The sequence below is a fragment of the Curcuma longa genome, chromosome 8, assembly GCF_044706935.1.
Source record: "Curcuma longa cultivar G26 ecotype Majalengka, Jawa Barat chromosome 8, ITB_CL_G26_1.1, whole genome shotgun sequence".
Lineage (NCBI taxonomy): Eukaryota > Viridiplantae > Streptophyta > Magnoliopsida > Zingiberales > Zingiberaceae > Curcuma > Curcuma longa.
Window position 1 is genome coordinate 986,222 of NC_133868.1, and position 15,229 is coordinate 1,001,450.

The window sequence follows — 15,229 nt, forward strand, 5'->3', positions numbered from 1 at the left end:
CATGTACTTAGTATATATTTCTTTGATTTATCAAAGGGTGAGATTTAGTACGATAGATCAAAAGGCCCGATGAGTTGGGAAGTAGTATTATGTACATGGTGTGTTGTTGATTATAGAAGGAAACTGTGTCCTATAATCTAGACTGATTATGTCTCCTTGAGGAGCTCATAAAGGATTATCATGCAAACCCTGCAGGTGGACTTAGTTCCGCATGATAACAAAGGTTGAGTGGTACTACTCTTGGATTAGAAGTTGATTAAATTTGAATTGTCAGTAACTCATTTAATTGACGGACATATGATATCTTAAACACAGGGAGATTAATGTACTTGTAGTAAGAAGGAACCCATAATATAATATGGGATTGGTGCGGTAGTGCAATAATAACTCTCTAGTGGAATGAGTTATTATTGATGGACTTAAGCTGTGTGTTCAGGAAGAATATGAGAAGCTTAAGCCCATCGGGAGACCAAAACCAATTCCTCCTCGAGGTCCCTACTGTAGCCTCTGAAAATCCTCGAACCCACCTCAGGAAGAATTCATGGAGACCTTCGGAAGAATTCTTGAAGACCTCTTGGAGACCTTCGGAAGAATTCTTGAAGACCTCAGAAGACCTCCGGATGAATTCTGAAAAGAATTTTGTGAGAAATTTTGGATAGGAAATTCTATTTATAAAAGAAAATTTCTGAAATTTTATTTAGAATTTTTTCGGAAAAAATTCGAATAAGAAAAAAATTTTCTATAAGAATTTTCGCTAAGAAATTTCGTCTCTTCTCGTACAAAATTTTATTATAAAATTTTATGAATTAATTTTGTTATATTAACAAAATATTAATTATGGAATCTCGTTGAATATTAGCGAGATATAATTAAAAAGATTTTGTAAAAAGATAAGAACAAAATTAATGGAAATTTATTAGAAAGATAATTAATCTTATCCGTTGATTTTTATTAGATTTCTTTCATAAAAAGTATGGAGTGACATCTAACAAGTACCTTATGATTAATTTGTTGGTGTACTGAGTGACTTAGAATGGTGTGAAATGCTTTGGCTCAAGTTTAGATTTCAGATGTTCACGTCAGTGCATCATTATAAATCTGAGTTAAAAAAACTAATGTACAAAAATCAAGCTAAGTGGTTCTTCCTAGTAAATAATTAGTAGGACAAGTACATTAGATGATTAATGTACTTAATGAAAACTGCTATTTTCTGATAGTCAACGTACGTAGTAATAAAAATTAGATATTTCAACAAGAACAATTTATTAGATAGTTCATTTTTAATTATTATTTTCAAATTTAGATATTTATTTAGCTTCAAATAATATTTGGACTCTAGGATTTTTTTTTTGTTTTGCATTTCATACATGCTTGCACTTATTTTTTTTTAAAGGAGAGAAAATTAAATGGTTTTAAAATTATTTTTAATTGAAATATTTTCCTGAGAAGGTGTTAAGAGTGCGTTCTCCCAATGTCAATGGGGAACAAAGAAAGGATTTTTTTTGCAAAGTGTTCAAGAGCTAAGTATTTTTCGAACAAAAGATTTTTTTTCAAAACTACTGATTTTAAAATTGTTGTTAAGTGTTTTTACCCTAAAATTTCTTAAAGTAGTTGAATGCTAAAAATAACATTTGACTTCTCCTCTATTTATTAAGATACTATATTTTTTTATATTTGTCAAAAGGGAGAAAGAAATAGAGTTAAAGTTGAAGAGAAATGTATATTTCAAGCGGGGAGGATTTTTACTCTCCTTAGAAAATGAAAAATTAACTCAAGAGGGAGAAATTTTTACCCATGTTAATACGGGGAGAATTTTTTTTTGTGCGTACTCTTTATTCTCCCATATTAGTTCATGTTATTTTTCTTTAACTTTAACCATGTTGTCAATTATAAAAAAGGAAGAGATTGTTAGTGCAAATAGCATCATTCGATCAAACTTGAGTCTTGATATTGACAAAGGGTCAAAGTTAAGGTTACTTGTAATTTAAAGTACTTATTAAGTTTACAGGAAGTCCTAGTTGAGGCTAGACAAGGAAGTCTTGGTCGATGGAACTAGGCAAGGAAGTTCGATCATAGTCGGAGGAATTAGGCAGGAAGACTTGACAGATCAAGGACATTGAGTAAGAATCCTTGGGGGTTGAAGGATACTCTGGGGTTGAGGAACAAAAGTCTGAACGGGATTGAGGACCAGAGGTCTAACGAAAGTCCTGAGGGTCAAGATCAGCTGAGCAAAAGTCCAAATAGATTGGGGTGGACTAAGGTTTGACATCAGGTAAACTCTTCCAAGTGAAGTAGTGAGAACACACTCTCGGAAAGAGAGCAGTAGGCGTTAGTTCAACTTAAGGTTTCACGGGAGATCAAAAGTTGAAATCGAATATATGTAAGCCGCTGTTAATATTCATTATACTATGCTTGTACTAATACTGTAATGCAGAGATTGAAAGTTGAAAACACACATTGAAGTCTGGACAAATCCAGGCGCTTGGAAAGGGTTTCAAGCACCTGAAAGTGTCCGAGGTGCCTGGATTGGGCAGAACACAGTAGCAGAGTTGGCAGGTTTTGATTGGTCGGTACACATCATCTTCTAGGTGCCTGAAAGGGATCCAAACGTTCAAAAAAGGATAAGCTGTAGTCAAAGCGAAGTTTAATCCAGTAGCCAGCATGTCCATTCTAGGTGCCCAAAATGGATAAGTTAGTGATGAGATCGAATCGCATTGACCTTGTTAGAGGGGGGCCTGGAAGTGGATCTAAGGGCTCGGATCATTCTATAAAAGTAGAGTTTGACTAGAGCTGCAGAACAAATTCTTTATCGATTGTCCAAATGCTACTTTGTGAATCCAAGTCTTCAAGACAATGTGCTCAAGATTCAATGACACAACAACACCGCGAAACTGTTACGAGCTCAAATGAGCCTAGCTTTTGGTAACGTCTTATTAGTTGCTACATGTCTTTTCATGTTTCTTTTGTGCTCTTAATTTCTAAGGGTCAGTAGGTTATTATCAAACCCTACTATTGTAAAGAAACGAACCTTCTTCTTGTTGGAGAAGAAGTTGAATACTGATTGCCCAATGAAATGTTCAAATTGACTATGGACTTTGGAGTAGTAGTAGCCAAGTGATTAAGAATCAAGTAAAAAATAATTATGTTTTATTTTTGCTGTAACAATTTGAATCGAACGTTTTTTGAATGTGTACGAAACATGTTATTCATCTCCTTCTAGTATTTTTTCGATCCAACAAATTTATCATGTTAAAATAATTTTAATGAAATTTAAATAAATTAATAAACAAAATTTTATTATAAAAGTATTTTATATATTTTTTAATAAAAAAATATTGGTAATTATTACAATACTAAAATAAATAATAATTTACTCTTTTTTCCCGGGTTCGTCAGTATTTTACGTCTTATATAATATATATAAAATTATTCCGAAGATTATTCTAGAAAAAAAGCAAAACTAGAAATGGAAATGATAAAAAATGCCCAACAAAAAAGTCCTCGTTATAAAAAAAAAAGTAAAGCGGCGTTGAGGCCAAAACCATTCTCTTATGGAGTCCAGCGACCAAAGGCGGTGCGACCTTCCCCCTCATCCTTCCGGTTGCAACTCCTTCGATCTCACCCCGTAATCGTGGTTGCGTGTCTCCGCGAAATTTCTCTCTCCTCCTCTCTCAGTTTACCCTTTCGTCAGTGATCGCGTCGGTCGTCTTCGAATAGGCGGCGGCGTTTGTCGGTGAGAGGTGGATGATCCACCGACGGAGTCGTAGCAGCAGCCGCAGAAGCAGCAGTTGATAGAAGACGAAAAAAAATGTTGGAGGACAGAGTTGCCTACCTACTGCAAAAGTATCTCGGCAACTACGTCCGCGGCCTCAGCAAGGAAGCCCTCAAGATCAGCGTCTGGCAAGGTAAACTAAATCGATCACAAGCTATCCCACTGTTGGATTACGTTTTTGATTGCTCCCTACGTTCCTCTTCCTCTTGGTACTTCATGCACTGGTGACGGATTCAAAATTTCCACCCAGTTGAAGTGTCTTAGTAGTATGCGTCAGGAGGACGAGTGAACTCGTCTTACTCTGCTGACATGCAAGAATACTTAAAAATTGAGAATCATTGGGTCTTGTAAAAGTTTGGGCCATTGCCTCCACCCGATCAATTTTGATAATCATTTACTCCAGATCGTCCTCCCACCAGTTTTTTTTTCTTCAGCAAGTTGGCTGGTTACTGACATCAGAAAGAGCCATATTGACATTAAAACATGGAATAAGGAATGTACCATGAACACAAATAATAAAAAAACTTCCAAAAGTTTTATGTTATTGCCTCCATTCTTTCAATTTTGATGATAATTTACTCCAACCATTATGTACAAGACATAATACCTTCAAATGGGAATACTCCACCAGATCAGACCCTTGCTGCAGCATGTTAGCTGGTTACTGATATTGGAAAGAGCCATATTGACATTAAAACTTGGAATAGGAAATGTAACCGTGAGCAAAAATAAGGAGACATAAATTCTTGAGCAATATCAGATGATTGGAAGAATTTGAGTTTTCCCATGCTCAGTATGATGTTAAAAGACCTAATAGAAAAATATCATCTTACTGAACTGGATGAATTACTAAGTCTAGGGAACCTGGAAACAATGAGCAAAGATTAAGACACAATTATTTTCTTGCCATCAAAATGGACCAAGAGTAGGAACTGGATTAATAACCTATCTGTCAGCAATATGAGCAGTGCCTACAAGGAAATTATTGCAGAAGAATTTTGCTAATATTTCCCCCCAGTCATTGGTTCATGCTATGTCCCAAACATATATATGCCATCAATCCAACTGAACATACCCTCACCTTTGAAGAGATAAAGAAGCTTTTCCTGATCTGAGGGTGGGGGTGGGGTGGGGGAGAAAATCATTGGAAGGTAATGGCTTTATGCATGAATTATACAAGAAAACATTGGAGATTGATATGGATAATTTGATAATACTATGGACTAATTTTGTCTTTTTGCCAGGTCAGCAGGATTCATGTCCAAGAGGTAAAATTACCATGCTTACAGAGCTTTATTGTAAAGAAAGGGATAAAGCTAGTGAGTGTACACCACTTGGATGGGCAGTTAACAACTTAGAAGGTATCATCCGGAAAGGGAATTGGTGGGTGCCATGTGTACCCTTGGGTAATGGCTAGGTGTGTTCCATAAGTCTATAAAAGTACTACAATAATTGGGAATTCGTTAGACCATGGTTATAGGCTCCTGTCTAGTTCAGTTGACTTATAGGTTGCGTTCGCTAGTGGATCCAATTCATCACTTGGATCCAATTTGTGCAAGAAACATCAATTCTGACAACTGTGGTTTGGTTGAATCACAAACACTGCAAGCAGTTCAGATTTATATCCTTATGGGAGCTAGTACGTCTTCATGGCTTCCTTTAGTGGAAACAGATTTATATCGTTATAAAGAATCAATTGGTGCAGATTACTCCATCTGATTGTAAACAGAGGCATGAGAAAGCTTTAGTGGATACTTTCGATGAATTTTAAGAAAGGAAACCTAAGACTACAAATTCTCAATTACTTATTATCTCTGATCTTTAAAAACGGAAGATGTTGGAGTTACACAAGATTTAGGCACAATTTAAAAACTTTATTTTGTGTTGGTTGGCGTGGATGAAAATTTTTTGTTTTGTTGGTTGATTAGAACGTTCAATGACCTTGGGACATACAAATAACATAAGAACCACTTCTGTTTGACAAGCATGAAGTTGTTGGTGCCCCAGTTAGTTTTGATGTGATCAACCGAGTTAAGTTAGATCCTGTGTTATTCTAATCCCTTTGCTAAGTGTGCATGAACTTAGGTACGGAGGAAGTCGAGCGTAAGACGTAGTAGACGAGAAGGGATGCGCGGGGAAGTGAGCCGACGGGCTCGGTGCAATCCGAGGGACGCGGAAGCTACGGAAGAGTATGCCGGTGGAGCGAGAAGGACGTGCGCGACGTCCGAGGGACGAGAAGCCGGGAGGAAGCACGCTCGAGGAGCGAAAGGCCAGAGTCGGGTTCGGGTGAGCCTAACTCTGGTTGGTCAGAAATCACCCAAACGATCTACCTACAAAAAGTCAACTAAGTTGACTTTGACCAAGTCAAAATTTGACTTGGATCAGGCTTGACCAAGTTGGAAGCTAGCATGGCTTAATTGGAGATAAACATTGGCATGGCATGGCTAACCAACATTGCATGTGGCTAAACGTTGCATGAACGTTGGAAAATCCAACGTTGCATGAACGTTGGTGTTGCATGAACGTTGGAAAATCCAATGTGCATGAACGTTGGTGTTGCATGAAACGTGGCAAGGCTAAACAACGTGGCATGGTTTGATTGGAGAAATCAACATTGCTTAATGTTGCTTAACGTTGGAGAGATCAACAAGACTCCTTATCTGCTATTAAAGAAAAAGGATAAATTTTATCCTTTTATCAAATCAACGTTTGAGATTTAAAGCTATTTTCGATCAATGATTAGGATCGCATCAACGGATCAACGGCCAAGAGGAAGCTCATCTACTATCAACGATCCAGATCTATTCCTTTAGGTTATAAATAAGACTTAGAATTCTAGAAGTGAAATATCAATTACTTTTGTCATTCTCTCTAAGTCTCTGTGCTACAAGTGTAAAGGCTTCTCCGCCTAAAGGAGTTTTGTTTGAGCGTCAATTGCCTTGGAAGCAACGACCGAGTTGCAACCAAGTTTTTTTTAAAGGAGTGTCTATTCTGCGACTTTGCTTAAACCGTCTATTCACCCCCCTCTAGCCGGTTCAACCCGATCCAACACCACTGCTAGTCTTCCATCAAGCAGCAGGTGGAATAAGGTTCTTGATAGATTGCTTAATAGAGGTCGAGCCGTGAAGGTTGCTAGGTTCTTCTCCTGTTGCCAAACATGAACTCTCCGTTAATTTCATTGAGCATGTGGACTACGACACAACGAGGTTAATCATATAATCTATTTTTTTTTTCTTGTAGCATACAAAATCCCCTTATTCACAGTACTAGGTTGAAGAATTTATACTTTAGTGCCAACACCCAAGCGTCGTTTAAGTCTTTTTCACTTATTTGATAATTCCTATCACAAATTGATTATATTTTAAAATTACGAACTAAAAAAGATTGACTTGAAAAAAAACATGCGAGATCATGCTTAATTTAATAAAGACTATATTTGATTTTTTTTTAAATTTTCATATCTGTATTTTCTAGGCTTATGTTGGATATTCTTTTGGTATGATCCATGTAACTCTCCACATAGATCAAAATTTAAATTTTAGTGATATCTACCATGTGGCAAGTTAACTAATGTTAATTATGGTATCAAAGAAGTATATATGAGTACTTTTTTTTTTTCTTTTGCAATGATTGAAAATAGTTATATAAATTATTTATAATTAAGTAGAACGTGCCATTGTGATTTGTTGGTGCAAATCTGTTTTTAAAGAAAAACAAATGCAAAAGGAATATATAAGGACTTGAGCCAATGACTCCAAAGGATAAGGAAATATACGTTTACCACCATGGAAATGGAATGATTAGTGGATGCCATATTATGCCTTTGATACAATATGTATTGTAAAACTATGATGTCTTGTTAGCATTTTTTTAATCCAAGCACAGTGGGTGCAATTAGGTGGATCTGATGGTCAAACTAAAGCTGTTTCAATTTGATTGGAAACCAAAATTTTGGCTAGAATTTGGGATTTAAAAATTAAATATAAATTAATCAAAAAGGAATCCCAAACTATTTTCTAAAATACAATCTTATTGAGATTAATGATAAAAAATATTATACTTACAGTTTTATGATGGCTAACAAAGATAAAATAAATAAATATATATACCCAAACTCTAAACCAAACTAAATCAATCTAAACTGAAGCATTCAATTTATTCGTGTGCTCTTGGTTTGCATGCTAGGTTAAAGGTTAAATTATTAATCTCAGGTCAGTTTCTGTTTGAACTTGTACACATTGTTAAAATCAAACCTAGCCATTAGGAATTTTAATGATTTGTGCAATTCAAACAAAATATAAACTGAAATCAATAATACCTAGTATGCAAACTAAAACCAAATTGATAAATCAATTGTTTTGGTTTGGTTTGGTTTATCAATCTTGGAACATAGATGCTACCAGAGATTAAAATTTCGTGCCGAGCTTGTTGAAACGAGCGAAACATTTTATTCCGCCCCTGACCGGCACTAGCACGATCCGGCACCAGGCCTAGCCACAGAGGGATCGCACGGAGGGGTTGCGCGACCCTAGCGGCCGAGCTAGAGTGGTCACATGACCGCGGCGGCGGCGTTGGAGGGGTCGCGAGACCTTGCGGCCGCGCCCGGAGGGATTGTGCGATCTCGCAGCGGCACTCGGAGGGGTCGCGCTACCATGACGACCTCGCCAGAGGGGTCGCACGACCTCGCGTCCGTGCGTGCCGAGGTCACACGCATCGGGGAAAAAATTAGGGGTTTTTTAATTAAAATGTAAGATTAACTCAATTAAAACTTAATTAAACCCTAATAAAATTATCTAATTAATTATATATTTTATTTATTTTATTTAAACCTAATAATGATTTATTTATTTATTTCTTAATTATATTATTATTTTTTAATGAATCCAATCAATCCTTAACCTAAATAAATAATCAAACATATTTTCTAAAATTCTAATCAAATTATCCATTAAAATATATAAAAATTTATTTAAAATTCTAATAAAATTTTATATATTCCTAAAACCCTCCACAAGGGTCGCGGTGCCACGACAACCTCCACGGGCTATTGCAGCTGTGATTTTTTTAAATTTTTTGATTTAGTTAATTTTTTTTTAAATATGTATTAAAAAAACTATTATTAATAGTTATAAAATAATAAAAATTATTTCAAAATTTTTAAACAATTTTAAAAATTATTAAATATTTTATAAAATAATTTATTATTTTTTTAAAATTTAAAATTAAATATAAATTTAAAATAATCTAAAAATTTAAAGAAAATATAATTCTTAAACATTTCAAATAATTTTTTTAAAATTAAAAATTTACAAATACATTCAAAAAAATAATTAAATAATTTTATAATTATTTTTATCTTTTCAAATGATTTTATAATTTTAAATTTAATTTTGTATTTTAAAAATTACTTTTTTAAAAGTAATTTTTATAACAATTTAATAAGCATTATCTTATGAGAAAATATTGAAATATAAATTCAATATTTCAACATATAAAATGTATTTAATAATCAAATATTAATAAAATTAATATACATTTATATTTAAAATTTAAAAAATACTGAAACTATATCGGCACGGCACAATACGATACCGAAACTGTATTGTTCTGGTCTAGGACCGAAACTTCAGCACGGGTTGAGATTTTAAATCTTGGATGCTACCCCTAGTTCCTAATGGATTCCTACTGGCATCATGTGTTGACCAGGCCAACACAACACCACTACATCTCATTTTGAGTAGCAACTCAGAACCTTGATTTTAAGCCTAACAGCCTGCTACATTTTATCTTGATAATACTTTCAGAACTTTCCACAAATTACATGAAGCCTTATTTGGAAAGACTATGAAGCCTTTCTATTTAATATCAAAATTTTTAAAAGGGAATGAATATTGATTCTATATGGATGGCAATGATGCATCCCTTTGCAAAATTTTTCATCATCCAATTTTTCTCTCTAGAATTGATTCTTAAAAGTTTTATATATGTGAATTGTTAGGATCCTATGGTAACATATGGGTAACTTAATTAGTTCACTTGATGGTAATGGTACAATGTTTACTTAATGGGAATCTGGGAGTTGAGAAGAATACTGTTTTGTGTTTTCATAAAGAGAACTGTTATGCCTTATTCATATAACTGATTCTAGTAACCAATATTCTTTTCATAAAGGGAACTATTATGCCCTATTCATATAACCAGTCTAGTAACCAATATGAGACTAAACACATAAATGTAACTACTATCAATATTAACTCTTAACCTCATCCTCAAGTTGGAACATTGATATTATCTATACATAATTTGATATATAGAATATAAAAGATCTCATAGAAAGAAAAAACTGAGCCTTGATGATAATATAACATATAAGAGACTTTGACGATGAAGTTTTCTAAATAGAAATTTGCGATGATCATCAAAAGAGAGATCTTCAAAGGACAAAGTGATCGTCTTCAAAAACTTGATATTTATTCTTCCTTGACTCTCTTCAATTGAAGATACTATAGACTTCTGTATCTAGTGAAGATTAAGTGGCAACTCACAAAAGGTTGCATAGTGAGAGAGATAGAAGCAACTTTAGTATCTAGTCTTAGTATAGGGTGGTCAATATCAACAAAGAGATTGAGTAAAGCCTGAAGTTATGTTTAGAGTTGAGGATGTTTCAACCCTTTAACAACTTGAAAACTTCCTTGAGTAACATATGTAGATGATTAGGGCCCTGAGAAAAGTTTTAAACATTCCTCTATTGATTAGGGTATCCTTACTTGTACTAGTCATGAACTTGTAGGAATTGAGAACCATGTTTGAAATCTTGTATTATGCTGGACAACATGGTTGAAATGTATTGTTTTGATAAATTATTGAAATTCGATATTACTCGACATAAACAATGTCATTCGTGCTCTATGTCAATCATGTTAATGAGCATCATGTCATGCGACACTCGCCACCCTTTTATTCTACAATACAAGTCAAGATTAATTGAATAATATTGTTATTATTTTGTAGTTTGTGTCTGTACGGTATAATGTCAAATTTGTATTCCAGATCTCTTCTTTTTCTTCATCTTCTTCCTCTTTCCACCTCTAATTCATCATCAATACTATATATTGAAATGTAGTCGCCATACTGAAATAATATTGTTCTAGTTAAAAGTTAAAACTCTGGTGTGATTTGGGATTTTGAACCATGTTGAGAACTCATCTAGCTCTCATGCTGTGGCTGGAATATGTATATACACATTGAGTTTAATGAATCAGTGACATGCTGGTATCAATTACTTTTGTGACTCATCCTTTATACAATTCTATCTTCCCAATATGTTCTTTGCAACTCTGCTCCTGGAGTCTTTTGTGTTTCACTGTTGTTCTTTACTCTACTCCCCTGTGAAAATATGACGCTTCCATCCTTCTCCTTTGGGTGCAAGTCCCGTTGAGATAGAAGGGTGCAAGGTTGGTAGCTGCAAAAGCACGTTTTCACTTGATTGAAAAGTCAGTCTCATTCTCATCTTGGTATTAATGTGATTATATTCAGGTTTTTCAAGTTTAGTAATAAAACACATGTTGTCTAATATTCATTCAAGCATTGGCTAATATGCCATACCATTTTATAGTTCTTGGTTTCCAAGTGTTATTATCTTGACATGCTTCCACAACATCTATGTTAGCGTTGGCAAGTTGTGTTAGTCCTAACTACTAGTGGTTCAATGTTACTGTTAAAAACCGTGCTAATTAGATTTAGCCACTTTCAATGCAATCCTCCACTTTTTTCATCTGAGCTTGGGAATAATGGTGGAAGTTGTTTTTTGATACACTTCATGTAGTTGGTTCTATAGTACTGCAACCATGTGGAATCATATTTATCATCCTATGCTTAGTTGCAATACACGTTTCTTAGTGCTGAGAGAGGCCACAATTAAAGTTAATCTGTTCTAGTGATTTGGTATTGTCTGTTCTCCTTCCATGATGAATAATAAAATGCTTGGATTTGAAAAACTATCTAAGCATCATAAGACCTTTTGCTGGTGCTGCTCAGATCAGATGGGCAAATTTACTTATATGTTAAAGTGGTTAGCTGAGAACACATGTGCTATCTGACTGGTTTTCGAATAATACTATTGGTTCCTACTAAAACAACAAGCTATCGAATAGAAGTCTGGTGGTTACACATAGGGCATCAACATGGAAAAATATCTGTCTGCCTGATAAATTTTGCCGTTCCAAATAAGCATCTATTATTAAATACCAAACTAGAAATATATCCTCCAATTGATTCAATATAAGCAAAACTTTGGATTGTGTTTGTAAATCATTTGTGAACCTAGGTTTAATAAATGATTCATAGATGGTCAAAGGTCCATCTAATCATCATTTGACTGCCCTGTTGTATTTTCTTTCTAGTGGGACTTGCTTTCATGCCATATATTGCTAACTAATTTTCCTTTTAATTTTTCATGTCATGCAGGGAATGTTGAACTAACAAACATGCAATTGCGGCCAGAGGCCCTTAATGCTTTGAAGTTGCCTGTCAAAGTTAAAGCAGGTTTTCTTGGATCTGTGAAGCTTAAGGTTAATAAAATTTGTTTTCTTATTTAAAGATTCTTAGTTGTATTTCTGAACCATTGATTTCTCATTTGATTTAATGAGGATTGCACTTATCTTTTATTATCCTTCCAGGTACCATGGAGCAGATTGGGTCAAGAACCAGTTCTGGTTTATCTCGATCGAATTCTTATATTAGCTGAACCTGCAACACAAGTTGAGGGTTCTAGTGAAGATGCTATACAAGAAGCAAAGAAGAATAAAGTGAAGGTATGCATTGACTTTGTTATTGTCCATCTGAACTTGAATTTCTTTGTTATAATGCAGTTAATCTTATCATCTTGAGTAGGAACTGGAAATGAAGCTGTTGGAGAATCAGCATCAGCATAAATCTGAAATGGTGCGATGGCTAACTTCTGCTTTAGGAATTCTTTGGTCAAATGGTATTGAGTCATCTCTATAAATATGGAATGTTGAATCTCATGTACGAGTTCAAAATCATAGGTGGAAACCTTAAAGATAACCTAAATATACTTTGTATAGAAAATCATGACATTTCTGGTTGCCAAACATTCACCAAGTTCATGCTATATCACCAGTAAATGAATTGAAAAGTTGAGATCTCATTTGAACATTATCCGGATTATAGATCAAGATGTTTCTACAGAAAGTTTCAGCTTATTCCACTAATCAAATGTTCCTGAAGATGGTTGTATTTTCATAATTTTTGGTTTGCTGGTTTCTACATATTCTTAGGGAATCAGATTTCTCATGCTATATCACCAGTAAATGAATTGGAAAGTTGAGATCTCATTTGGACATATCCAGATTGTAGATCAAGAAGTTTCTACAGAAAATTTACTTGTCAAACATTTCTGAAGATGGTTGTTTTTAATTTTTGGTTTGTGGGTTTCTACGGATTGTTGGGGAACCAGCTAAGTTCTCAGACAACTCAGAAGTAGCAAGTACTATTATTTTTCCCTTTTTCAAGAATTAACATGGTTTATATTAATTTTTAGTAGTTACATCTTAGCCAAAAAAATATGGCTCATTTCACCAGCACTTTCACTGTACTCAAAGAGTTAGGGACAAAGTTAACACAAACAAGAGCCTATTTTGAGTATTTTTCTTTAAGCTTCCAGTTGTTAATATTACATCTATTATTCTGGTTAATTAACATTTAATATTTCTGAAGAATACATCATGGTTGGGATCCTTGGTTAACACTATAATTGGGAATCTCAAGCTATCCATTACCAATATACACATAAGATATGAAGACACAGAAAGGTATGTTCTTTCAGTTTGCCATTACCATTTTTCTATTCCTAGCAATCTTATAACTCGTTTCCTGCAGCAACCCTGGACACCCATTTGCAGCAGGTTTGAAACTTGGAAGACTTTCTGCAGTGACAATAGATGATCTTGGTAGGGAAACCTTTGCTACTGGAGGTGCTTTGGAACACATTCAGAAGGTTGCCCATTTTTCTCTGCTTATGATTTGGAACACTTCATTGTTTCTCTTTTCTTGATGTGCAACATTGTTTTACATAACATGGTAGTCTTTTCTTGATGTGCAACATTGTTTTACATAACATGGTAGCCCAACCTACAAAAAGACACTGGTTGAAGAATTCTCGTCTGATATTCATGATGCAAGTTTATTATTTTTTAGGATCCTGTTGTTTCAATACAGTTATCCCTTATCCAGTTTGTCTTTTTGCAGTCAGTCGAACTTGAAAGTCTGGCCTTCTATTTTGATTCAGATATTTTGCCCTGGACTGTCAACAAGTCATGGGAGGATTTGCTTCCTTCAGAGTGGAATCAGGTATATTTTTCTAAATTAACTTGTATTAGAAAGATAATGCACTGAATTCTTTATTCCATTTTTTTAGATATTTGAACTCAGGAGCGAGACTATCAAAGAACATAACTACATTTTAGAACCAGTAACAGGGAATGCAAAATACAGTAAGCTACAACTAGATGATTCCAGAAGCACAGGACAAGCTCTACAAAATGCAATAATCAATTTGGATAATGTTACATTATCTTTATCAAAGGTATTCACTAACTTTCTCTTGTTTAGAAGTAGATTTTTTTAACATGTTGACCCTTAGTAACCCTGACATTCTGGATATAGGATGGGTACAAAGACATTGTGAAGATGGCTGATAACTTTGCCTCCTTCAACCAGCGCCTGAGATATGCTCACTATCGTCCTTCAGTCTCAATCAAATCAAATCCTGCTACTTGGTGGAAGTATGCATACAAGGTGGTGACCGATGAGACAAAGAAGGCCAGGTAGTTAATCATTTATGTTTTTTTAACACTAGAATTGTATGACTCAGTGATTTTGCACTAGTTGAAGCATAGCCTGAAAACATCAGAAATCATGAAGATAATAGCAAACATCAGTTGGATAAGAAATCAGATGGTGTGGGTTTGCAATTGGTCAGATTTGGGGAGTTGGCAGATTCTTTGAAATTGGTAGAATCAAGAGGGGAAAAGCAGCTTTTTTGAGCATGAAAGATCTTGATAGGAGTTCACTGTGGGTAAGTGGCAAATGGATCAAAATGTAGGAGATGGATGAGTGATGAAGGAGGATTGTTACATAGCACAATATGTTCTACTTCCCTTTCTGATTTGAACAACAAATTCTCTCTGTGCACATGATTGGAAATTGTGTCAAACAATGTATAACTAAACAACAAATCTCAAACAAGGAATCACAGCTAATGATGCAACCAACTCACTAACCAACCTGTAACTAGAGGCCAAAGAAAATAACATTCAAGTGAGCACAATGTGCATAGAGGGTCAACAATAGATGTGCATAAAGTAAAATTCTTCAGAAAGAATATCAATTAATATTAACAAGCTCTTGATGTGAAAATTTTAGGTATCACCAACT

General features: G+C 34.6%; 1 protein-coding gene across 1 annotated transcript in view; it reads left to right on the forward strand.

Moving 5' to 3' along the window:
• Window positions 1-3,568: 3,568 nt before the first annotated feature.
• Window positions 3,569-15,229, forward strand: part of LOC141832830 (uncharacterized) — a 108,403-nt gene continuing 96,742 nt past the window's right edge. Inside the window, 9 exon segments of the mRNA XM_074720202.1 lie at window positions 3,569-3,905; window positions 12,239-12,342; window positions 12,451-12,585; window positions 12,665-12,715; window positions 13,511-13,605; window positions 13,673-13,790; window positions 14,042-14,143; window positions 14,211-14,378; window positions 14,459-14,619. Coding sequence (XP_074576303.1) covers window positions 3,809-3,905; window positions 12,239-12,342; window positions 12,451-12,585; window positions 12,665-12,715; window positions 13,511-13,605; window positions 13,673-13,790; window positions 14,042-14,143; window positions 14,211-14,378; window positions 14,459-14,619 — 1,031 coding nt within the window. The 5' untranslated portion in view covers window positions 3,569-3,808.